Raw genomic sequence first — 22,891 nt, 5'->3', positions numbered from 1 at the left:
TTAAAAAAAGTCTTATTTTAACAAAACAGCTAGCATCATGCCAAAATATTAGCTAAACACCAAATTAGCGTACAATTTTTTTTTAAAAAAGTCTTACCTTGACAAAACAGCTAGCATAATGCTAAAATATTAGGAAAACGTCAATTAGCATACAAAACATTTTTAAGTCTTATTTTTACATAAAAGAGCATAATGGTAAAATATTAGCTACACTCAACATTAGCCTAAAATACTTTATTAAAACAAAGCCCAATTTTGACAAAACAGATACCATAAAGCTAAAGTATTAGCTAAACTACAAATTAGCATACAGAACTTTTTTTTGTCTTATTTTGACAAAACAGCTAGCATAATGCTAAAATATTAGCAAAACATCAAATTAGCATACAGAACATTTTTTAAGTCTTATTTTTACATAAAAGACCATAATGGTAAAATATTAGCTACACTCAAAATTAGCGTAAAATACTTTATTAAAACAAAGCCCAATTTTGACAAAACAGCTAGCATAATGCTAAAATATTAGCTAAATGCCAAATTAGCATACATAACTTTTTTAAGTCTTATTTTGAATAAACGGATAGCATAATTGTAAAATATTAGCTAGACTCCGAATTAACCTAAACAATATTTTTTAAGTTCTATTTTGACAGAATAGATAGCATAGTGCTAACAATATTAACTAAACACAAAATTAGCCTAAAGAAAAGAAGTTTTATTTTGGCAACACAGATGCTAAATTATGAGTATTTTCCAATTAGCCTAAAACAGCTAGCATGTTGCTAAATTCTAAATTACCCTAAAAATCCAGTAGTTGCTGAACATATTCAAGTGTGAATGTTGTTTATAGATGAAAATAAATGCAGTTCCTAACGTTTTTGAAGGATTTAAGCAATTTGTCATCTCCTATGGGGAATATTTTGCTTAATATTTCAAAAACTATAAAGTTTATGAGTACCAAAAAACAGTGATATTCTGATTGAAAGTTTTGACTCAATGTGTGAGTTTTTAGGTGCCAAAAAATGTACAGATAAAGCAGGAAAATCCCAATGATCGTTTGTCACGGACCTAAACTGTTGTGCTCTCACCTTTAAGGTGGTGTCAAAAATGACCAGTTTACAGCTGACGGGAATGGCATCATAGCAGCGGTGACCTTTCATGAAGTTCAGGTAGACGCTGGCATCTTCTTCTAAAGAAATGAACGTTGGCGAGGAAGTGACATACATGGACAAACGTAGGATTTTACCTCGAAGCTTTAAGCTGTCACGATTCTTCTCTTTCGCAGAAACCTAAAAAACAAACCCAAATGAGTCGCATTCCTCCAAATGTTCGACCCCCAAAGCCGCGTTTCACCTGAGGATCGGGCTCCATGGTCTGCAGGAACAAGTCCAAGCAGCGAGCGCCGCTCTGGTCCTCCCAGCTGCTGGGGCTATATTAGGAGCTCCTCGGCGGTATGCATCGGGCCGAGGGGGCAGGACGCTGGCATTCGTTCAGGGGGAGGGACACTTTTATTACCCTGAGACAGGGGAGTCAAACAACCACACAAGGGGTCAAAATCCTAAACACACCTTAGGTCACATTTACTGAACACTCTAAAAATAAAAAAAAAATAAAAAAAACGTAAGTTTTTTACTTAATTATTAACTAGATATATAGCATTACCTACGAAAATGTGTAAATGATGTAAGCTAAATTTGGCTGGTGAAGATACAAGTGTTGATAGCTGAAAAGGCTAAAGCTGATAACCAGCTAAAATATTAGGGGGAAAATGCTAAATTTGCCTAAAAAACTAAAAATAAATAAATAGAAAAACTTAGGTTAGCTAAAACAGCTAACATGTAGCTAAAAAAAGCTAAACTTAAAACAAATAAAATAAAACCTGAAAGAAGCCTAGGTTAGCCTAAACAAAAATCGTGTAAAAATTAGCCTCAAAAACAGACTAAAAAAAACTTAAAAAGAAAAGCCTAAAAGCTAGCATTTAGCTGAAATATTAACTAAAGTACAAAACAGCATAAAAAGTCTAAATTACTAAAAACAGCTAGCTAATTGCTGAAATATTAGCTAGGCTCCAAAATAGCCTAAAAAATTTAAAAAGAAAAACGCAAATTAGCCAAAACTGCTAGCATGTAGCTGAAATATTAGCTAAACTCTAAAATAACTAAAAAACCATTGACTGTAAAAAATAATATATAATTCTTATATACAGTCTATGTAAAAAACCCAAATTAGCCAAAACAGCTAGCATGTAGCCGAAATATTAGCTAAACTCTAAAATAACTTAAAAGCCCAAATTAGCCAAAACAGCTAGCATATAGTTGAAATATTAAAGCGAATTATTAGATAATTATTATTAAATAATAATAAATTACATTATAATTATAAAAAATAAATATAATACATATAATATATGTGATTTATTATTAAATAATAATAATGTATTAATTATTACATTTATAATAATTTTACAAATAAACTTGACTTGCCAATATTTTACATAGTATTTTACAAATATATTTTGTCAAATTAAACAAGTTAGAAACGAGCACAAGATAACATTGGGTCATTAATAACAATAAAATAAAATGATCTGGAGGGCCGGATCCGGCCCCCGGGACTTGACTTTGACACTTGTGCCCTAAAAACCTGACACCTGCCTCCTTTTTATTTTTAAAGAAATAGTTGCGTAAATTATTTCAAACTTTTATTATGAAGACATTTCAAGAGTCAAACTGCTGAAAGAAAAGCTTTTATTTTTTAAAAACACTCTGCTGTTTTCTTACACCGTGTACAAAATTAAAGCTATTTGTGCTCTAAAGCGTCTTCTTTTTTTTGTTCCTTGGTGATGAAGATGACACCTTTGGGTTTTTAACAGCTCAAGAGAAGCCTCCTGGCGCCCCCTGGAGGTGAAAGTGAAACCGTGCATGAAGCCAGTCAAACTGTGCAAACTCCAAACCATCAAAAAAAAATAAAATGTTAATAGATTCAGAAACTGAAACAAGAAATCAGTGCAGACAGAAATCCAGCTCACCCGTGAAAACGCTTCAGAGAATCCTTCAGGGGTCCAAACGACCCAAAACTTACCGACAAACCAACTGAAAAAGCCGTGCAAAATCCTCCAACCCAGAACAAAGCACAAACTAATAACCTGACCCGTCCTAGAGCGGTCAGAACTCGCTGGTTCTGATCAGGAGTAAACCAAACTGAAATTTGGAGCTGGTGAGGACAGAAACGCTGCTGGTGTTTCTATGCAGGCATGAGGAGGGCGTGGATTTTACTAACAGATGAGTCGCAGTCGGGGAAGGCTGGGCGCCACGGTGCAGACGGAAACCCCCCCAACCCAGAGTCCAGACGCGTTTGTGGAGGGAAAAACCGTGATAATTGTTGGGGGTTGTTCAAAGGGCCGTGAGGAACAGAACTGTTCTGAAACCCCAAACCGGAGAGGAAACCGGAGCAGGACTGCCAGCTCTCCATATCAGGAAGTCCGCGAGCCGCCGAGGCCAGAAGAGAACCCCACAGACGCGCCACAGAAGTCCCCGGCTGTCCGTGGAGTCCGCCGGATGGACGGTTAAGGCTCTTGTTGGCTAAAAGGCAGCAGGGAAGACGCCGAGCCGGAGTCTCGGGGCGGACGGCGGGAGGCGGGAGCAAGGGGATCTCGTCCGGCAGAGGAAGCGGCGACTGGTGAGTTCTGGAGAGGCTGAGCTGGTGCAGCACGGCGCTGGACGCCATGAGGCCCGCCACGCTGGTGAGGTAGACCAGGCCGAGCATGCAGGACACCTGCAGACAAAACATGGAGGGAAACTCCTGTTCAGACATTCAGAACAACAGAACTTTAAAACAAGTCGATGATTTTATGAATTCTACCGAGCACAAAGCATCTGTAGGAAACTGTGTTGTCAGATTAGATGAAAAAGAACTCTGAGTGTTTGTAGTTGTTCCATTTTTACTTAGGTATTGTTGCATGAATATAGCTACCATCCCAACATGACATATTACATCAGGGGTGTCAAACTCAATCACACAAGGGCCCAAATCCAAAACACTCCTTAAGTCACGGGCAGAACAGGATAAACATTTATTGATCACTCTAAAACTACATTTTTAAAAATGTAACTTTTTAACATAGTTATGAACTAGATCTATAGCATTACCTGTGATAATGATAGTGTGAATGCTGCGAGCTGAATTTGACCACTGAAGATGCTAGTGCTGATAGCTGATGGTGCTGAAATTGATAACTAAAAAACACTGAAGCTGATAGACATCTAAAATATTAGCTAAATGCCAAATTAGCCTAAAAAAAAAATGAAGGTAAGTCAAAACAGCTACCGTGTAGCTGAAATATTAGCTAAGCTCCAAAACACCCCAAAAAACAACAACATTTTTTTTAAATTAGCCGAAATAGCTAACATGTAGCTAAAATATTAGCTAAACTAAAAAAAAAAACAGCCAGAAAAACTAAATTAGCCAAAACAGCTAGCATTTAGCTAAAGTATTAGCTAAATACTAAAGTATTAGTTAAATTACTATTAGCTCCAAAACAGCTTAAAAAAAGACAAAAGCCTAAATTTGCCAAAATAGCTAGCATGTAGCTAAAATATTAGCTAAACTCCAAAAACAGGCAAAAAAAAAACCAAATTAGCCAAAATAGCTAAGCTGAAATATTAGCTATATATACATACAAAATAGCTTTAAAAAAAATCTTAGTAAAATCCAAAATAGCTAGCATGTAGCAAAAATATTAGCAAAACTTCAAATGGACCGGAAAAAAAAATGAAAAAAGCCTAAATTAGCCAAAATAGCTAGCATATAGCTAAAATATTAGCTAAACTAAAAAAACTGCCAAAAAAAACCTAAATTAGCCAAAACAGCTAAGCTGAAAAATTAGCTATATATACATACAAAATAGCTAGTTCCAAAATAGTCCAAAATTCTAAACATTTGAAAACCGTAACTTTTCAACATAATTATTAAAAATTAAAAATGCAGAAATATTATTCCAGGATAAATCAACTTAAACCTTAAATAACTTTCAATATTTTACCCTCCATTAAAAAAAAAAATTGTCAAAATAATACAAGTTAGGAATAAATGATCTGGAGGGCCGTATAGAATTACCTGGAGGACCGGATGCGGCCCCCGACCTTCACACGTGTGTATGTCATAGTAAGAATTTTATCTTTAAATCCTTGATCTGGATTTGTGAAGTAAAGGCGGTACGGATCCTCAGATCTCACCTTGGTGAAGTGCTGATAGATGGCGGCGAGCGTCTGACTCCATGCAGTCTGCTCCAGCAGGACACACAGGTCTGTGTAGGTGAACCAGCCGCGCTTCAGCCCCTGCCGCTGCGCAATGCTGCACATTCCAGGAGAAACGTGAGCCGTGTGAAGACTCCCCTCAAACTGCAGCTTTCACAACCAGTTTCAGACACTAACCTGGTCTCCAGCTGACTCAGCGTGTCGAAGAAGTCATTGGGGTCGGTGAAGAGGCTCCACTCCTGGAAAACACGACACCGGCCATCACCGCCGGGACTTCAACCCAATAAAACTGGATTTAGGCGTCTCACTCACGATGGCCTTCAGGAAATTCATCTCCAGGTTGTTGACGGTCTGAACGTCCAGCTTCCCAGCCGCTCCCCATTCGTCGTTGAACACCTCCTCTTCCTCGCCTTCATCGTACAGGTACTTACTGGCCACCATCTGAACCCAAAACGATGAAAAAAGAAAGCTAAAACAACGAACCAAAGCAACATTTCAGCTTAAAGTCTGGAACACGAACCATTGAGATCAAGAAAAGGTCAGAGGAGGAGATCTTCTGCAGGTATTCCGGGTTTCGGTGTCGGAGTCGTTCGATGTAAACCAGAGCCAGCATCATGGCGCAGGGCGAGATGCAGGCCTCCCTGGATCCCAGAACACATTCATTTCAAGCCAAAGGCGATCGCAGATTTCAGGGGGAAAAAGTTTGGCGTAAACCAACCTGGCAACGTGAGCGGCATACTTCTTCTGGAGCTTCCGGATCGGGCTTGGGGCGGACTTCTGGAAGATTTCAACGGCTATATCTGCAGGAAAGCATGACGAGTCCAAACGGAGAGGGCAAAAGAGCACACAAATATTATTAAAAAGTGATCAACTTTAGAATTAAGCCAGATTTAAGTCAGTATTTATGTGATAGAGACGAATGTTCATTTTAAATCATTGACAATAATAGTCTAAGCTAGACCAGAACAGAATGAAAAATACATAAAATGTCATGTATGAAAAGGGCTTTATAAATAAAGTTTTATTTGAAAAAAATAACATCATGTGTTTTTCTGGATAAAAGCAATAAGAAATTAATTGATATATGTAAATATGCTGGTTGACTAATCGACCATTAAAATAGTCCGCGACTAATTTAATAGTCGATTAGTCATTATTTTATATTATATTAGTTAGAGTGTAGTAAGGTTGAAAGTTATAATGGCATTCTGCTAACCTTTTGGACTATTTTGGCATTTATTAAGGTTTTTTTTAGGCTATTTTGAAGCTTACCTAGTTTTCAGCTACATGCTAGCTGTTTTGGCTAATTTAGGCTTTTCCATATTTTAGGCTAATTCAAAGTTTAGCTAATATTTCAGCTGCATGCTGTTTTCTCCTACTTTTTTTTTTATAGTTTTTTAGGCTGTTATGGAAAATAGCAAATATTTCAGCTACATGCTAGCTGTTTGGCTAATTTAGGATTTTTAAAAACATTTTAGGCTAATCTGACATTTAACTAATATTTTAGCTGTTCACTTTCAGTATTTTCAGCTATCAATTTCAGCGTCTTCAGCTATCGTCACTACCATCTTCAGCAGCCAAATTCAGCTGTGAATATATCTAATTTTTAGTTAGTTTAAAGCAAATGATGGTTAAGACGTGTGTTTTACATCCACTTTTCGCACGACCCAATTAGTTGATTAATCGGAAAATTTAATCACCAATTAGTCGACTACTAAAATAATCGTGGCAGCACTAATTTGGACTTGTTAAAATCAACAAAAAGAAATTGGATTGGATTTTTAGAAGAATAATTCCTGTCTTGATTGATACAAAACAATAATAATAATAATAATAATAATAACACCCCATGTGTGTAATAATGTACACTTATTTTTTTGTGATTACTCAAGTACTTTTACAGAAGTACAAAGACTTAGGTGAGTTTTAATTGATATTTATATTTTCTATTCATCTCTATCGCTTTGCATTTGTGAGTTTTTTAAAACAGGAACATTTTTAAACTATTTGTTGTTTATGTTACTTGTTTAAAACCGGAAGTTACCTGTGACTTTTTTTTAACTAAACAAACTTTATTTGGAGTATTTATGAAATACAGTACAGAACAAGAACAGATTACTGTACATCATTTTTTCACCTGTGACGGGTCCAGACAGGGCATCCAGAGAAACATCTTTGTCCAGACCATAATACAGTCTCTTCCTGACTCTTTCAGTCAACTTTTCATGTCTAGGAAGAAACTAGAAAGGGGAAAAAAAAGCATAAAGATTATTTATGTAATCTGATTATTTTTCTGAATATTAAGCTTCAGTATACGCTTTAATTTTTCAAAATACATCTATTTAGGTTTTAAAAAATTAAGCAGAAGATAGTTTCCGTGATTAATGCTAAAATAAACAAGCAACAGCTAGCGCTAAGCTAACCCCAACAGGAAGTTATTTCTCGTTATAAAAGACCAAAGTTCTCATTAATTGCATTTAAACCGATGTATTAATTTAAAAAGCAATCAACTCTTATTTGATTTTAAGTTGTAAGTCGGTAAAAAGTGTCAAAGTTAGGTGAGCTAGCTAAAACGATTAGCTAACTGCGTTAGCACTGCTATTAGCTTAGCACTGAACGTACCGTAAACTCTTGGAAGTCCGAAAACTGAAACGAGTTTTCGTTAAATAAAGCCTTGAAATCCATTGTCGACTAGAGTTTTGATCATTAGTCCGCAGAAGTTGGCAGAAAAACGTACGCCCGGCCCGGTTCTGGTTTCCCGCAAAGCTACAGACCCAAACACGCCCTGACCGGCGGGGACCGCGAGTGACGTCAGAGGCTGCTGTTTGTTTGCCTCCTTTTTTGGAAGGAGCTCGCGCCTGATCAGCAGAGGGCGCTCCACTTTCAAAATGGAAAACTTTATTAACAACAACAAAACAAACAAAAATGGACAAAAATTAACGACGTAGGTTGGACTTTTTTTTTGTTTTCGTGTCTTTCATATCACTCCTTAAAAACATCAAGCTCTTATTTTAGATGTAATTTCTCAATAAAACATTTTTAAGCTTACAGTAATAGTTAAAAACAAACACTACATAGATTTGTAAATTTTTTTATTGTTTCAAATTACAAGATAACTTTTACAGCAACTGTAGAAACATGACATTTACCTTTTGCGAGGTAGACAAATACTAACAACAACCAAAAAGATTGTTTTTAGGTTTTTGCTATAAAATATTTTCAATGCAAACATTAAAATGGGCTTATCTAGCAAAACCACCTGCCAATAAAAAAAAAGTTGACGTCTTTGTTTTAAAAACAAAATACTCTTACTGTACATGTTTTAAGCCAAGTCTGGGGTTTAGATTATCCTGCAACATCTTATAACATGATAAAACACAACCATAAAAAAATATAACCTATAAATAGTAGAAGCTATAGTTCGCCCAAAAAAATTGTTAAAATATTTCTGCTTTCACACCAAATTCTCTCCCAGAAAATCTTTTAATGCATTGTTTAGGACACGTTTAAATTTACTTGCTTAATCGATTGTGTCTGAGAAGAACTTATTCAAGCTTCCCCAGGAAGTAAAAAAATAGCCTAAAACGACAGCAAAACAAAGTAAAAGCCACATGCAGTCACATAAAAATATAAATAACTGATCGGTGAGAGAACTAACTCTGAACATGATTTGTTCCTTGGTTTTTCCTGTTATACAGACAGGAAGTGAATAAAATCGTCCATCAGCTCATAGTGTTGCTAGTGTTTAAGGCACCTTCCCTTTTCCCCCTCAACCCTGTCATTGCACTAAGCCTAAAATAAATAACATTCCTTAAACATTGCTGTGTGATGACTTTAAACAAGTTTAAACTCAGAGTAGTATTAAAAAAAAAACATTTTTTATTAGCTATGATGAAAGCTTTCGGGGTCAGAGGTCGGCAGAGGAGGTTGACGGCGGCGGCTGCAGCTTCTCAGACTTGCGGTCTTTGGCTTCAGTGTCTGAGCCGGAGTCGGCGTCCTGGGCCTGCTGCTGCTTCAGCCACATGTCTGCGTACAGGCCTCCCTTCTGCAGCAGCTCCTCGTGTCTGTGGAGGGAACGGCGGCGGTCAAAACACATAAGGAGGTCGTCGTCGTTGTCTTTAGGAGGTCGTCACTTACCGGCCTCGTTCGGCGATCCTACCGTCGCTGATGACCAAAATCTGATCTGCGCCGATGATGGTGGACAACCTTAGGTAAAAGAAAAAAGTTAAAAACTAAAAAAAAAAGTCTTTTTTTTCGGGAAACGAAGGAGAGAATCTCGTTTTACCTGTGAGCAACAACAATGGTAGTGCGACTAGCGCAGACTTTAGCCAGGGACGCCTGGATGTTGCGCTCCGTCTGCGTGTCCAGCGCAGATGTAGCCTGCAAAGACGTTTGGTTATTGAAGTGCAAATGAATACATAAAGCTAGCATGTGTTAGCATGTGTTTAAACTAGGGCTGCCACGATTAGTCGACTAATCGAGTATTAAAATAGTCGACAACTAATTTAATAGTCGTTAATTTATATTATAGGCTATGTAGTTAAATTGTAGTAAAGTTGAACAAAGCTATGAGTGTCAGTTTGCTTAGTAAGCATTGTTAATGTTTTTGACCAATTTAGTTTTGTGAGGAATTTTATTCTATTTTGGAGTTTAGCTAGTATTAAGCAACATGCTAGCTTTTTTGGCTAATTCAGAGTTTAGCTTCTATTTTAGCGTTGAGCTAACCGTTTGACTAATTTGTTATCTAGTGGAGTTTTATAAGCTAATTTAGAGTTCAGCTTAAATTTTAGCTAGATGCTAATGTTTTTGGCTAATTTGTTATCTCCTGGGGTTTTATGAGCTAACTTATAGTTTAGCTTCTATTTTACAAACAGGCTAACGTTTTTGACTACTTTAGTTTCCTGATGAATTTTTGGGCTATTTTGGAGTTTAGCTAGTATCTAATCAATGTGCTAGCTTTTTTGGCTAATTTACTGAGGCTTTATAAGCTAATTTAGAGTTTAGCTTATACTTTAGCAACATACTAAAGTTTTTGACTTATTTAGTTTACTGAAAATTTTAGGCTATTTTGGAGTTTGGCTAGTATTTAATCAATGTACTAGCTTCTTTTGGCTAATTTGTTATCTACTGAGGTTTTAATTATCTAATTTAGAGTTTAGCTTCTATTTTGGCAATGAGTTAAGGTTTGGGGCTAATTTGTCATTTTCTGGGGATTTATAAGCTAATTTAGAGTTTAGCCTCTATTTTAGCAACATGCTAACGTTTTTGACTAATTTAGTTTATTGAAGAATTTTAGGCTATTTTGGAGTTTAGCTAGTATTTAAGCAATGTGCTAGTTTTTTGGCTAATTTGACATCTGCTAAGGTTTTTTTGGGCGAATTTAGAGTTTAGCTCACATATAAGCAACACTAATGTATTAGGGATTTTAAAGCAATTTTACCACAAAATGTTAAAATTTAGGTAAACTTCAGCGCTTCTTTATAGTTCTTTAGCAAGATTTCAAGTCTTTTATCAAATTTAACATTTTGCAAATAGCTTTTGCATGTTCAGTAAATCCCTTCAGCTATTGAAGTAAATTGCGTCACCATTTTCAGCAAAAAGCTTCAGCATCTTCAGGGACTACTTTCTAGTTTTATAAACTATCATCCTAATTGTCTTTATTTAGTTTAAAGCTTATGATGCTTTAGATGTGTGCTTTACATCCATTTAGTCAACTAATCAGAAAAAGGTATCATCTCTGCCATTTGTTGCTGATGTTTCTATTCAAAAAGAAAAAACTTGATTTAAACTAGTGTCCCAAACCTTTTTCATACCATGGTCTGGTTGAATGAAGTCGGCGTCTGATTGTTTTTTTTTGTTGTTTGTTATGTTTACAGTTTCCTTAAACTTTTAAGGGTAAAGTTTATGGTCATTTTCTGTAAAACATCTGCAGCTGCTTTAAACTTTATTTCTACATTAGATTTTATGTAACCAATAAAATGTGATCTACATTTCAACTCATAACTGTCAAAGTTGAAGCAACAAAATCAGAAGCTAACTTCAGCCGACTTTTAAGGTGCGACGGATGAATTTAGGTGTTTTTAAGATATAGTTATAAACAAACCGTTTGAATAACTTTATTAGCAGCATCTTCCTAACATTAGACAGCCTGTTGATGAATATTCTGCATTATTATTGTTAATATTATGGTCTGTTGGAACGACTGTCACAATAAATCCATTATTGGAGGATAGAATTTTTTTAAACATTTATTTAATCAGGTAAACTAACATGTTCTTATTTACAATTTTTGTCTGTTAAATATATTTTCTTTTATTGTGAAGTTGAAGGCTCTTCTTCTGTTTTCAGTGGAAAGAAATTTTAAAAATAAGTTTGATTTTTGTTGACTTTGCTTACATTAAGTTTAGTGATCCATGAAGCACTTTAAGAAAGTTGAGGATGGATTTTCGACTAAATTAAATTAATCTACTCCTAATAGGTGTTAGATGTCATTAAAGGACAGAGTTTTGTGGAAACTTTAACCAAAAGTGACTTTATGCTTACTAGGTCAAAAGTTGGTTTTTATAGCAGTTATTTGTCTTCTTTATGGGTCATAATTTGGATTTTTTTGACACTCAAAATGGGCCAAAATCAGCAGGACCGCCTCATACCTCGTCCAGCAGGATGATCTGCGGAGCTTTGAGGATGGTTCTGGCAATGGCCACCCTCTGCTTCTCTCCTCCACTCAGCTTCAGACCTCTTTCCCCCACCTGCGTATCGTAACCTACCAGAGAAACAAACAAAAAAAAAAATCTGAATCAGGGGAGTCGAACTCAATCGCACAAGGGGCCAAAATCCAAAACACGCCTGGATAAGCATTTATTGAACACTCTAAAACAACATTTTTAAACTTTGAAAAAATAACTTTTTAATAAATTTAATAACTTGTTTAATTTTGACAAATATATTTTGTCAAAATTAAACAAGTTAGAAATAAGTGCAAGATAACATCTGGCCATTAATAACAATAAAATAAAATGATCTGGGGGGCCGGACAGAATAACCCAGAGGGCCGGATCCGGCCCCCGGGCCTTGACTTGGGCTAAACTGAGACAAAAATGAAGCTTCCTGACCTTCAGGGAAAGTCATGATCTTGTCATGGATGTCTGCAGCCACGGCGGCCTCCTCCACCTCCTGGTCGCTGGCGGTGATGCGGCCGTAGCGGATGTTCTCCCTGATGGTGTCGTTGAAGAGCACCGTGTCCTGGGGGACCACGCCCACGTGAGCCCGCAGGGACGTCTGCTTCACCTGCAGAGGACGAGCCGCAAACAAAAACATCCAGAATTCAAGATCATTTTGATCGTCCTCATCAGCTTCAAACTATTAAGTTATCATGCAAAAATCTGCCACTATGCATAAACATAGAGTGGCCGATTCATTTTGGCAAACTTACACAAACATCCATAAATATCTGAGAAACAATTAAAGTTCAGTTTTTAAAAAGCATTTTTATGAGTAAAAAAAAATGTCAGAAAATTCTAAAATCTGGTTTCTCTCAAAAACATCTCAAACATGATCAGAATAGATGATTTAAAAAAATAAATAAATAAAATAAACCATTATGTGTCTCTCACTTATTTTGGAAATTAAAATCTATGTATTTCCATATTAACTAACATCAATTTAAAGAAATAAAGGGGGAAAATCTTTAAAAATCTCTAAGTAATTTGATCAGAAAAATTAAACAAAATTAGATCTTTAAAAAAGCATTGTTTTTTGCACTTGGGAAACATGTATTTATTCATTTAATTTTTTTTTTTGTTGAAGATTTTGTCTTTTATTGTGAAAATCCAAAAACTAGATGTTAATCTGCCTAAACGCTAAAGAAAATGGGGAAAAAAAGAATACATTTTTTTGGTATAAATGTATGGAAAGTTCTAAAAGTACCCAAATAAACGACTAATTTTTGTAGAAAATATTTACAAAATGTAATGTTTGTGTGTTGAATCGTTCTGGATTTTCTCATCTTGAGGCTTCACAGGCCTCTCAGGCGCTCTTACTTTGGAAATATCCTGGCCGTCGATGCGGATGCATCCTCCCTGGACGTTGTAGAATCGGAAGAGCAGTCGGATGATGGTGCTTTTCCCCGATCCGGAGGGCCCCACCTTCAATTATCAAACAACGTGGAGCGATGACACTAGAGCTGCCACAAACAATTATTTTAATAGTCGACTAATCGCCGATTATTTTTTCCGATTAGTCGACTAATCGGGTCATGCCCAAACTGGATGTAAAGCAAACATCTTAACCATCATTAGCTTTAAACTAACTAAAAACTAGGTATGTAGCATTACCTGTGATAATGCTAGTGTAAGCTGAATTTGGCAGCTGAAGATGCTGAAATTGATAGCTGAAAACCCTGAAGCTGATAACCAGTTAAAATATTAGTTAAATGCAAAATTACCCCTAAAAATAAAGAAAGCCTAAATTAGCCAAAATAGCTAGCATGTAGCTGAAATTTTAGCTAAACTCCAATATAGCATTAAATACTGAAAGAAAACTAAATTAGCCAACACTGCTAGCATTTAGCTGAAATACAAGTCAAGCTCAAAGTTAACCTAAAAGATAAACACATTCTAAATTAGCCAAGACAGCTAGCATGTAGCTGAAATATTAGCTTCTTCTTTTCCTTTCGGTTTTATCCTTCAGGGGTCGCCACAGCGAATCAGCTTCCTTCATCTATGCTGAAATATAAGCTAAACTCCAAAATAGCTTAAAAAACAAAAAAAAGCTAGCGTGTAGCTGAAATTCCAAAAACAGCCTAAAAACTAAATAAAAAGATTAAGTTAGCTAAACTCCAAAACTCCAGAAAAAACAAAAAAGACAACATTTGCCAAAATAGCTAGCATATCAGCTGAAATTTTAGCTAAACTTCGAATTAGCCTAAAAAAACTAAAAAAAAATCCTAACTTTCCCTGAAAAGCTAGCATGTAACTGAAATATTAGCTAAACTCTAAATTAGCCTATAAAAACGTAAAAAAGCTTATATTAGCAAAATAGCTAGCATGTAACTGAAATATTAGCTAAGCTCCAAAATACCTTAACAAACAAAAAAAGCCTAAATTAGCCAAAGCAGCTAGCATGCAGGTGAAATATTAGCTAAATTCTAAATTAGCAAAACAAAACTTTAAAAAAAAGCTTAAGTTAATCAAAATAGCTAGCATGTAGCTAAAATATTAGCTAAACTTCAAAATAGCCTAAAAAAACAGAATAAGTGCCAAAATAGTCCAAATAGCTAGCATAATGCCATTATAACTTTCAACTTCACTGCACTCTGACTCCATATAATATAAATTTATTTTAATACAAAGTATCGTCTTGTAAATGAGTCATCAACTATTTTAATAGTCGATTAGGCGACTAATCGTGGCAGCCCTACATGACAACACATAAAAACCGGAGGATGGACAACAGATGGCGTCGTACCAGCGCCACCGTCTGTCCCGGCAGCACAGTGAAGGACACGTCGTTGAGAATCTCCTTCCTGGAAGAAGCAGACGTCGGGTTAGGCTAAGCGGACGCTAACGTTGACGGCGGCGGATGGGCGGAGATGGACCGACCCGTTTGTGTAGCTGAAGTAGACGCCGTCGAACTCCACTTTCCCCAGCTTGAAGAGCAGATTCCCAGCATTCACGGCGTCCTTCACCTGCAGGGCGACAGGTCAGTGAGCAGGAAAAACAGGTGAGGGTTCGGCGCTGCAGACGTACCTCCTCGTCTTCTTCAAACAGCTTGAACATGCTCTCCATGTCGATGAAGGAGTTCTGGATCATTCTGTGAATCAAAGCACTTTAAGTACGACCCAAAAACAGAATCAGCGTGAAGTCTCTTTTACCTGTAGTACGTCCCGAACCAGTTCAGAGGGGTGTAGAGCTGGATGATGTAGGTGCCGAAGAGGACGAAATCTCCAACCTGACGGGAGAAGGTGGCAGTTAGGGCGCCAATATCCACACCAGCGGGAGACTTTTGAGCTGCTGGATCACCTGGAACTTTCCCTCGCTGACAAAGTAGGCGCAGAGCAGCGACCCGGCCAGCAGTCCCGACCCGATGATGAGGTTCTGGGTCTGGTTCAGGAAGGCCAGCGAGGCCTGAGTCTTCCACTCCGACACCTGATACTTTAGGATGGCGTCCTCGAAGCGGGTGACCTCGTAGCTTTCTGCGTTGTAGTATTTGACCTGTTTACAGGAAATGCTTGAAGTTTAAGTTCAATGGGAGGAAAACTGACGGAAAAACCAGGATTTATACCGTCTCAAAGTTCAGCAGAGAGTCCACAGCCCGGGTCTTAGCGAAGTTGTCCATCTGGTTCATCTCTCGTCTGTACTTGGTCCTCCACTCGGTGATGATGATGGTCAGAGCTGGAAACATCCGGGTTTAAGCTGCGGTCACGCTTTTCAGAGGGATTCCTGCAGGACTTACTGAGGTAGAGAGCCATGCAGCAGAAGACGATGAGGCCGAACCAGGCGTTGAAGTACGTGATGAAGTAGATGATGGAGATGACGATGTCGGCGATGGTCGGGAAGATGCTGAACACGATGTAGCTGCGAGGTAGAACAAAACATTTCAACTGCACGATTGAGCCTCCACTTTAGTGAAATTCAACGTAAACGTTTTTACGCTGTATTTGCCGATCACTTATTATCTGCAAATAATCATAATATGAAACCGCACAAGACAGTACATTTAGAACATTTTTTTAAATCAATGCTTTAAATCGATTAAAAAATAAGTAATCATAAAACGGTAAACTAATTGCAGAAAATCACGATTAATCGAAACTGATCGCAATTTTTTTAAATATTGCAATATTTGCTGGCCACTTATTATCTGAGAATAATCACAATACGAAATCACACAAAAATGTACATTTAAAACGTTTATTTTAATTAATGGTTTAAATCAATTAAAAAATGTAGCTAATTAATCGCAAATCAGGGCAAAATAACTGCAAAAATAACGATTAATCGCAATGATTGCAATTTTTTTAAATGTTGCAATATTTGCTGACCATTATTATCTAAGTATAATGACAAAATGAAAATCACACACAAAAATGTACATTTAGAACTTTTTTTAAATTAATGCTTTAAATTGTTTAAAAAATAATTAATCACAAAACGGAAAACTAATTGCAGAAAATCAAGATTAATTGCAACGATAGCAATTTTTATAAATATTGCGATATTTGCTGACCACTTATTATCCGAGAATAATGACAAAATAAAGTCACACACAAAAATGTCCATTTAAAACGTTATTTTTAAAATAATGCTTTAAAGTGATTTTAAAAATGTAGCTATTTAATTGCTAAACAGGGAAAATGAATTGCAGAAAATCACGATTAATCGAAACTGATCGCAATTTTTTTAAATATTGCAATATTTGCTGGCCACTTATTATCTGAGAATAATCACAATACGAAATCACACAAAAATGTACATTTAAAACGTTTATTTTAATTAATGGTTTAAATCAATTAAAAAATGTAGCTAATTAATCGCAAATCAGGGCAAAATAACTGCAAAAATAACGATTAATCGCAATTGATTGCAATTTTTTTAAATGTTGCGATATTTGCTGACCCTTATTATCTAAGTATAATGACAAAATAAAGTCACACACAAAAATGTACATTTAAAACGTTATTTTTAAATTAATGCTTTAAAGTGATTTTAAAAATGTAGCTAATTGATCGCTAAACAGGGAAAATGAATTGTATAAAATTTACGATTAATCACGACCGATCGCAATTTTTGTTAATTGTTGCGATATTTGCTGACCACTTATTATCTGAGAATAATAAAAAAATTAAATCGCACACAAAAATGTGAACCATGATGTCAATTGATTAAAAGAAATCTACCTAATTAATCGTAAACGAAGGGAAAAAAAATCAACAGCAGCAAATCATGATTAATTGCTAAAGCTCAGGATTAATTGCGATTTTGTTGCAATGTTTGCTGACCTCTTACTATCTGCGAATAATCACAATATGAAATCACACACAAAATAGAACATTTAGAAGGTTATTTTCAATTAATACTGTCAATCCATCAGAAAATGCAACAAAATAACCACAAACTAGGGAAAAATGGATCTGGGTAAAATCATGATTAATCGCGATCTGTTGCGATTAATTGCGATTCTTTTGGTTACAGTATTTACCGACCACTTATTATCTGTGAATAATCATAATATGAAATCACACACAAAACTGTACATTTAGAACATTTATTTTGAATTAATGCTGTCGATTAAAAAATGCAACTAATTAATCGCAAAGCAGGAAAAAAAATCAAATGCGGTCAATCGTAATTAATAATAATTTTTTTGTTAAAGTGTTTGTTGAATGTTATTATCTGCAAATAATCAAATTATGAAATCACACACAAAACTGTACATATAAAACATTTATTTTAATGAATCCTGTCAATCGATTAAAAAAAATTAATTGCAAATCAGGGAAAAATCTACTGTGGACGATCACATTTAATCGTGTTTTTTTTGTTGCAGTATTTGCCAACCACTTATTATCGGCAAATAATCACAATTAGTAATCAGACACAAAACTGTACACATGTAACGTTTATTTCTACGCATTTCGAGCTTCCCCATTAAAAACTCTAGCGTTCACGCGTCACTACTCAGGTTTTTAAGCAAGCTTTTTTTGACTCTCAGCACAAAACTTGCTGCCGTTGAACGTCCATTGATAAGCAACAGTCTGTGTAAACGCGTTTCATTCCCGCTGTGTCTGTAGCCTCCGGTGTCTCACCTGAGCAGGCTGTTGATGGAGCTGGTGCCGCGGTCGATGCTCCTCAGCACGTCGCCGGTTTTGCGGCCCAGGTGCCAGCGCAGCGACAGGGCGTGCAGGTGGGCGAAGAGCTGGACCTGAACCACCCGGTTGGTGAACTGCTGCACCCGGATCCACAGGAAGGAGCGCAGGTTGCTGACGAACCCGGAGGAACCTGGAAGGAAAAAAACCCTCAAATGAGCATAACCTCTTCAGAATATGGCCGCCACGATTAGTCGACTAATCGACTATTAAAATAGTCGACAACTAATTTAATAGTCGATTAGTCGTTGCTTTATATATTATGGAGTCAGAGTGTAGTAGAGTTGAAAGTTATAATGGTGTTCTGCTAGATTTTTAGACTGTTTTGGCATTTATTAAGGTTTTTTGGCTATTTTGGAATTTAGCTAATTTTTCAGCTACATGCTAGCTGTTTTAGCCAATTTATGATTTTTTTTCCCACTTTTTAGGCTAATTTTGAGTTTAGCTAATATTTCCGCTGCATGCTAGCGATTTTAGCTAATTCAGGCTTTTTTGTTTAAAAGGCTATTTAGAAGTTTAGCAAATGTTTCAGTTAAATGCTAGCACTTTGGCTAATTAAGCTTTTTAAAATGTTTTTTAGGCTAATTTGGAGTTTATATAACATTTCAGGTACATGCTAGCTGTTTTGGCTAATTTAGACTTTTTTGTTTTTGAGCTATTTGATTTTAGCTAATATTTCAGCTACATGCTAGCTGTTTTAGCTAATTTAGGATTTTTTGTTTAAAAGGCTATTTAGAAGTTTAGTAATTGTTTCAGTTAAATGCTACCAGTTTGGCTAATTAAGCTTTTTAAAAAGGTTTTTAGGCTAATTTGGAGTCTATCAAAAACAATTCAGGTACATGTTAGATGTTTTGGCTAATTTAGAATTTTTTTTCACTTTTTAGGCTAATTTTGAGTTTAGCTAATGTTTCAGTTAAATGCTAGCGGTTTTGGCTAATTCAGGCTTTGTTTATTTTTTAGGTTATTTTGGAGTTTGGCTAATACTTCAGCTGCTGTTTTGGCTAACTTTGACTTTTTTATTTTTTAGCCAAATTTGGCATTTAACTAATATTTTAGCTAGCTATCAGCTTCAGAGTTTTTAGCTATCAATGTCGGCATCTTCAGCTCTCGTCACTACCATCTTCAGCGGCCAAATTCAGTGAATATATCTAATTTTTAGTTAGTTTAAAGCTAATGATGGTTTGGATGTGTGTTTTACATCCAGTTTGTGCATGACCAGATTAGTCGACTATTGGACAAAATAACCGGTGATTAGTCCACTACTAAAACAATCGTTTGTGGCAGAACTACCTCAGAACTGAACTTCCTGTGTCCGTGAAGCTTTACCTGCGCCGCCGCCCTGCAGGAACTTGAGCATAACGTAAGTGCAGACGGTGATGGCCACGCTCCTCCAGGGGTCGCCGTTCGTCAGCTCGTTCACTGTCAGACAGATCGGATGTTCTCGTGAAAGTTTTTCAGAATAAAGCTCGTCTTTGAGTCTTCCTTCACTCACCGATGTTTTTGTAGAAAATCGGTACGAAGACGTTCACGGCCCTCTCCACTCCCAGCAGCCCCAAGCAGAAGAGGACAAGCATCTGGAGGAAGACGTTCCCCCGAGGCCACATGTACGGAACCAGCAGGCGGACCTTCCTTCTGAAGCCCTGCCAGGTGGATAGGTTCTCCTCCGTTCCCCCAAGCAAGTTCTGCAAACCCACAAGCAGAGAGATGAGGAGCCCGTTCCAGGCGGATCAGACTGACGAACCTGCGGCCTCAGACCTGAGCACTGGCTTCCACGTCGCGCTCGTCTTCATTGATCAGGAGCATGTAAGGTCTGCGTGGCAAACCCGGAGCTTTGAGGCCGAGGAAGAAGAGGAGGCCGGCACCGCTGTAGCGGATCAGCCACAGAGCGAACTGGACCTGAGAGGACACCGGAAAGACATGAGGACAAGAAGACGCTCTCACTAGCTCCAGAAGAAAAAACAAAGAATATTTAATAATATACATCAACCCTTTTGAAATATTTCAACATCTGCTTTTTAATAAAATAAAAAAAAAATCCTAAGAACAGTCTGGGTACATTTATTTTGAAAATATTTCTTTACTTCCTTTAACTACTTTTGTCAGAAATCTAAACTTTAAATCAGTTTTCTAACATTTAAAAGGTCAAGGTGTGCTCACAAAAAGTACGCTTTAATAAATATTTAAACAAAATGTTATGAATTGAAGTTTATAGAAATAAAAGACGTTTCAATGTTTTTATTAAGCTGTGTAAATGTAAAAATATATTGCAAAAATCACTAAAAATGTTTTTAAAGCTAATTTGGCCTAAAATAAATAAATAAAATAGTGTAAATATGCATTGATCATTTTTAATGAATAAAAATTAAAAATATTTTTCTTAAAGAATATATTTTAACCATAAATTAAATATTTGGTTAAAAAATGTAAAATGTTTAGTGTTTTTTGCACAATTACACCATCTAGTGTTCATTTAAAATAATTACAGGTTGAACTGGAAAAAAAATTTAAATAAAGTTTTTGTGAATGAAGTTCATTTAAAATGTTAGTTTTTGCGGGTTTTATGAATTTTCGTAGCCAGAAACTTGATATTTGGTTATTTAAATAGGCAAAAATAAATGGATTTAGGCTAAATAATTAGGTACATAATGTAAATAAATGTACATAGTTTTAAGTAAATAAAGCTTTTGTCAATAAATTTAATTCAGAATGTTACTTTTTGCGGTTTTTATGCATTTTTGTACCAAGAAACACAATAGTTTCTTATTTAAATGAGCGAAAATAAATACATTTAAGCTAAATAACTATGTAAATAAATTTACACAGTTCTGTGTAAATAAAGTTTTTGTCAATAAAGTTAATTCAAGAAGTTTTTTTTGCAGTTTTTATGAATATTCGTAGCAAGAAACTTGATAGTTTGTCATTTAAATAGGCAAAAAAAAAAAATACATTTCAGCTCATTAATTATGTTCTGACAAATTTGAGACACAAAAAAGGTGTTTAAATAATAACCTAAATTAGGGAAATTAGCATGACTCAGCATGACTAAGCGGTATATTCGATTTAGGAAATATAATAAAGTTCTTTTATGCTGAAAAAAATGTCAAGTCATGCTGTTGGCTCTGAAAACAAGAGCTGACTCAAGGTGGGAGGAGCCTGTTTGTCTTAAAGATTGGGATTGGTTGACAGCCCAGTAATGACTCAGCAAAAACACCCAACTCGTCCTGTGCGGGTGGACAGGTGGCATAGCTGAAGGAGGAGTGTCTCCAACCGCCTGAAGCTGGCTTCATGCAAAAGTTAATCACCTCTGCCACAACTGAACTTATCAGAAGGTCAAAGGTCAATAATGTTGGGCAGTATTTGATAAAGTTGTGAAAGACAATAAGGAAACTCTAAAGCTAAACTCCTCACCTGGTGCTCTGTGCCATCCAGACCCCACCACCAGTGAGGGCTGTACCAGGAGACGAAGGCCAGGTTCTCCGCCGCGAACGCCACGGCCCAGAACACCAGCAGGACGCTGCTGTGGCCCCTGGTGCGGTCCATCAGCAGGGCCCTCCGCCTCTCCACCCGCAGCAGGGCGAAGCTCCAGCCCCACCCCAACACGGAGAAGCAGCCGTACAGCACCGCGTACCCGGGCAGCTCCGCCGCCGTGGCGGCCCGGTACACCATCCCGCCCAGGAACTGCAGGCCAAGCAGCACCGTCACGGCCAGCTGGAGGCCGTAGAGGCGGGAGCGTGGGATGAACTTGGGCTCCATGGTGGTGCCGTACTTCTGGTAGAAGACGCAGTGGACGGTGCCCAGGAAGATGGAGATGGTCAGCAGGACGGTGGGGACCAGGGTGAAGTAGAAGCAGGGGGAGATGCCCTCATCCACCCAGGTGATGGAGATGGAGGAGTTGGCCTCACAGTAGCTCTGCAGGAACACCATGGCTGCACCTGGGACAGGAAGTAGTCTGATTACATAAAAGAAAAAAAATAGCCCCATTTAATGCTGGGAATGAATAGTATATTTTTAGCAAACTCTCGCAAAGATTGTGGGTAATGTAGTTCATTGAAGCACTTATATAAAACACAAACAAGAACTCGACAGAAAGCAGAGCGTAAACATTACCTTTCCAGAGGTTGGTGTAAAGGTGTAAAGAATCCCCACACAACAGAGGTTAAACGCGCGAGCGTCTTCTCGTCTTAAACTCGCTAAAATATGTCGTTTTCGAAGGATAAACCTCGCGAAAAAACGTCCAACATGCTTATTTGCTCACATCAGAGCACCCGCAGTCATTTAAACGAGGGTTGTCCTTGTGGCGCCGGTGTTAAACAACCGACGCTTTACGTAATCGTGCGCCAGCGTCTGACGTCACGCGCTGCCTGGTTTTTGGCTCCCCCTAAAGGGGGAAACGGAAATTACACAAAATATAAATAAATAAAAGCAAATGTTTTTTTTTTAAAAACCCTTCTAAATCTAATGGTTTAATATTTAATTATATGTTTCAAAGATAAAATTAATAAATTAAATTGATTTAATTTAATCAGCATATAAAATAAATCATTAAATTAAAAGAGCAGACAGTTTTTTCAGAATAAAAATCATTTCAAACTATTTTAGCCTAAAACAAGATAAAGCTACAACTATTACATTTGATTTAGATTTCTGATATATTTTCTAACTGTTCTTAGTATTCATTTTGATTTGTAATGTCTGTTAATCTTCTTATACTTCGTTATTCATTTTGTTAATGCTCCTTTTTTTATTAGGCATATTAAATACTATATGTTTC

At 36.7% G+C, this 22,891-nt stretch overlaps 3 protein-coding genes across 6 annotated transcripts in view; all 3 read right to left on the bottom strand.

Moving 5' to 3' along the window:
* The window catches only part of prkag3a (protein kinase, AMP-activated, gamma 3a non-catalytic subunit), a 6,940-nt gene extending 5,371 nt beyond the window's left edge, over positions 1-1,569 (bottom strand). Inside the window, exons 1-3 of one of the 3 annotated variants that reach the window (XM_024294303.2) lie at positions 1,354-1,569; positions 1,247-1,289; positions 1,089-1,189 (exon numbers count right to left, since the gene is read on the bottom strand). In XM_024294303.2, coding sequence (XP_024150071.1) covers positions 1,089-1,189; positions 1,247-1,289; positions 1,354-1,371 — 162 coding nt within the window. In that variant the 5' untranslated portion in view covers positions 1,372-1,569. The remainder of the gene's footprint in view (positions 1-1,088; positions 1,190-1,246; positions 1,290-1,353) is intronic. The other 2 variants (XM_024294302.2, XM_024294301.2) reach the window with 2 other exon arrangements.
* Positions 1,570-2,730: 1,161 nt separating this feature from the next.
* Positions 2,731-8,090, bottom strand: cnppd1 (cyclin Pas1/PHO80 domain containing 1). The gene is made up of 8 exons (XM_024294300.2): positions 7,878-8,090; positions 7,393-7,495; positions 5,974-6,055; positions 5,776-5,896; positions 5,568-5,696; positions 5,433-5,494; positions 5,235-5,352; positions 2,731-3,774 (listed from the first exon to the last, which is right to left on the bottom strand). Exons 1-8 carry the CDS (start codon positions 7,938-7,940, stop codon positions 3,244-3,246), a joined length of 1,209 nt encoding a protein of 402 aa, XP_024150068.1. The 5' UTR covers positions 7,941-8,090; the 3' UTR covers positions 2,731-3,243.
* A 502-nt stretch (positions 8,091-8,592) lies between these two features.
* abcb6a (ATP-binding cassette, sub-family B (MDR/TAP), member 6a) lies at positions 8,593-22,451 on the bottom strand. Of its 2 annotated transcripts, none has more exons than XM_024294465.2 (19): positions 22,228-22,451; positions 21,529-22,069; positions 19,876-20,016; positions 19,613-19,802; positions 19,447-19,539; positions 18,061-18,253; positions 15,708-15,829; positions 15,537-15,646; positions 15,275-15,466; positions 15,127-15,203; positions 15,002-15,065; positions 14,855-14,940; positions 14,721-14,778; positions 13,295-13,399; positions 12,368-12,542; positions 11,906-12,018; positions 9,541-9,635; positions 9,393-9,461; positions 8,593-9,319 (listed from the first exon to the last, which is right to left on the bottom strand). In XM_024294465.2, exons 2-19 carry the CDS (start codon positions 22,042-22,044, stop codon positions 9,163-9,165), a joined length of 2,556 nt encoding a protein of 851 aa, XP_024150233.1. In that variant the 5' UTR covers positions 22,045-22,069; positions 22,228-22,451; the 3' UTR covers positions 8,593-9,162. The 2 variants fall into 2 exon arrangements, with proteins under 2 accessions (XP_024150233.1, XP_024150232.1); XM_024294464.2 differs by having other exon boundaries at positions 21,529-22,052.
* Positions 22,452-22,891: the final 440 nt, after the last annotated feature.

This window comes from Oryzias melastigma, linkage group LG2 (genome assembly GCF_002922805.2).
Source record: "Oryzias melastigma strain HK-1 linkage group LG2, ASM292280v2, whole genome shotgun sequence".
NCBI lineage: Eukaryota > Metazoa > Chordata > Actinopteri > Beloniformes > Adrianichthyidae > Oryzias > Oryzias melastigma.
The sequence above is the reverse complement of the archived record's forward strand: the minus strand, read 5'-3'. Positions and strand labels throughout refer to the sequence as shown.

Bases quoted from the DNA above. Each gene is read 5' to 3' on its own strand.
- cnppd1 (XM_024294300.2), bottom strand. From the start codon at position 7,940: ATGGATTTCAAGGCTTTATTTAACGAAAACTCGTTTCAGTTTTCGGAC. The intron at 5,897-5,973 runs GTTGGTTTACGC...TCTGGGATCCAG, and splicing joins TATGCCGCTCACGTTGCCAG to GGAGGCCTGCATCTCGCCCT. The intron at 3,775-5,234 runs GTGAGATCTGAG...TTTTGTCTGCAG, and splicing joins TCTATCAGCACTTCACCAAG to GTGTCCTGCATGCTCGGCCT.
- abcb6a (XM_024294465.2), bottom strand. From the start codon at position 22,044: ATGGTGTTCCTGCAGAGCTACTGTGAGGCCAACTCCTCCATCTCCATC. The intron at 14,941-15,001 runs GTACGTCTGCAG...GTCGCCCTGCAG, and splicing joins TGTTTGAAGAAGACGAGGAG to GTGAAGGACGCCGTGAATGC. The intron at 14,779-14,854 runs GTCGGTCCATCT...TGCTTCTTCCAG, and splicing joins TACTTCAGCTACACAAACGG to GAAGGAGATTCTCAACGACG.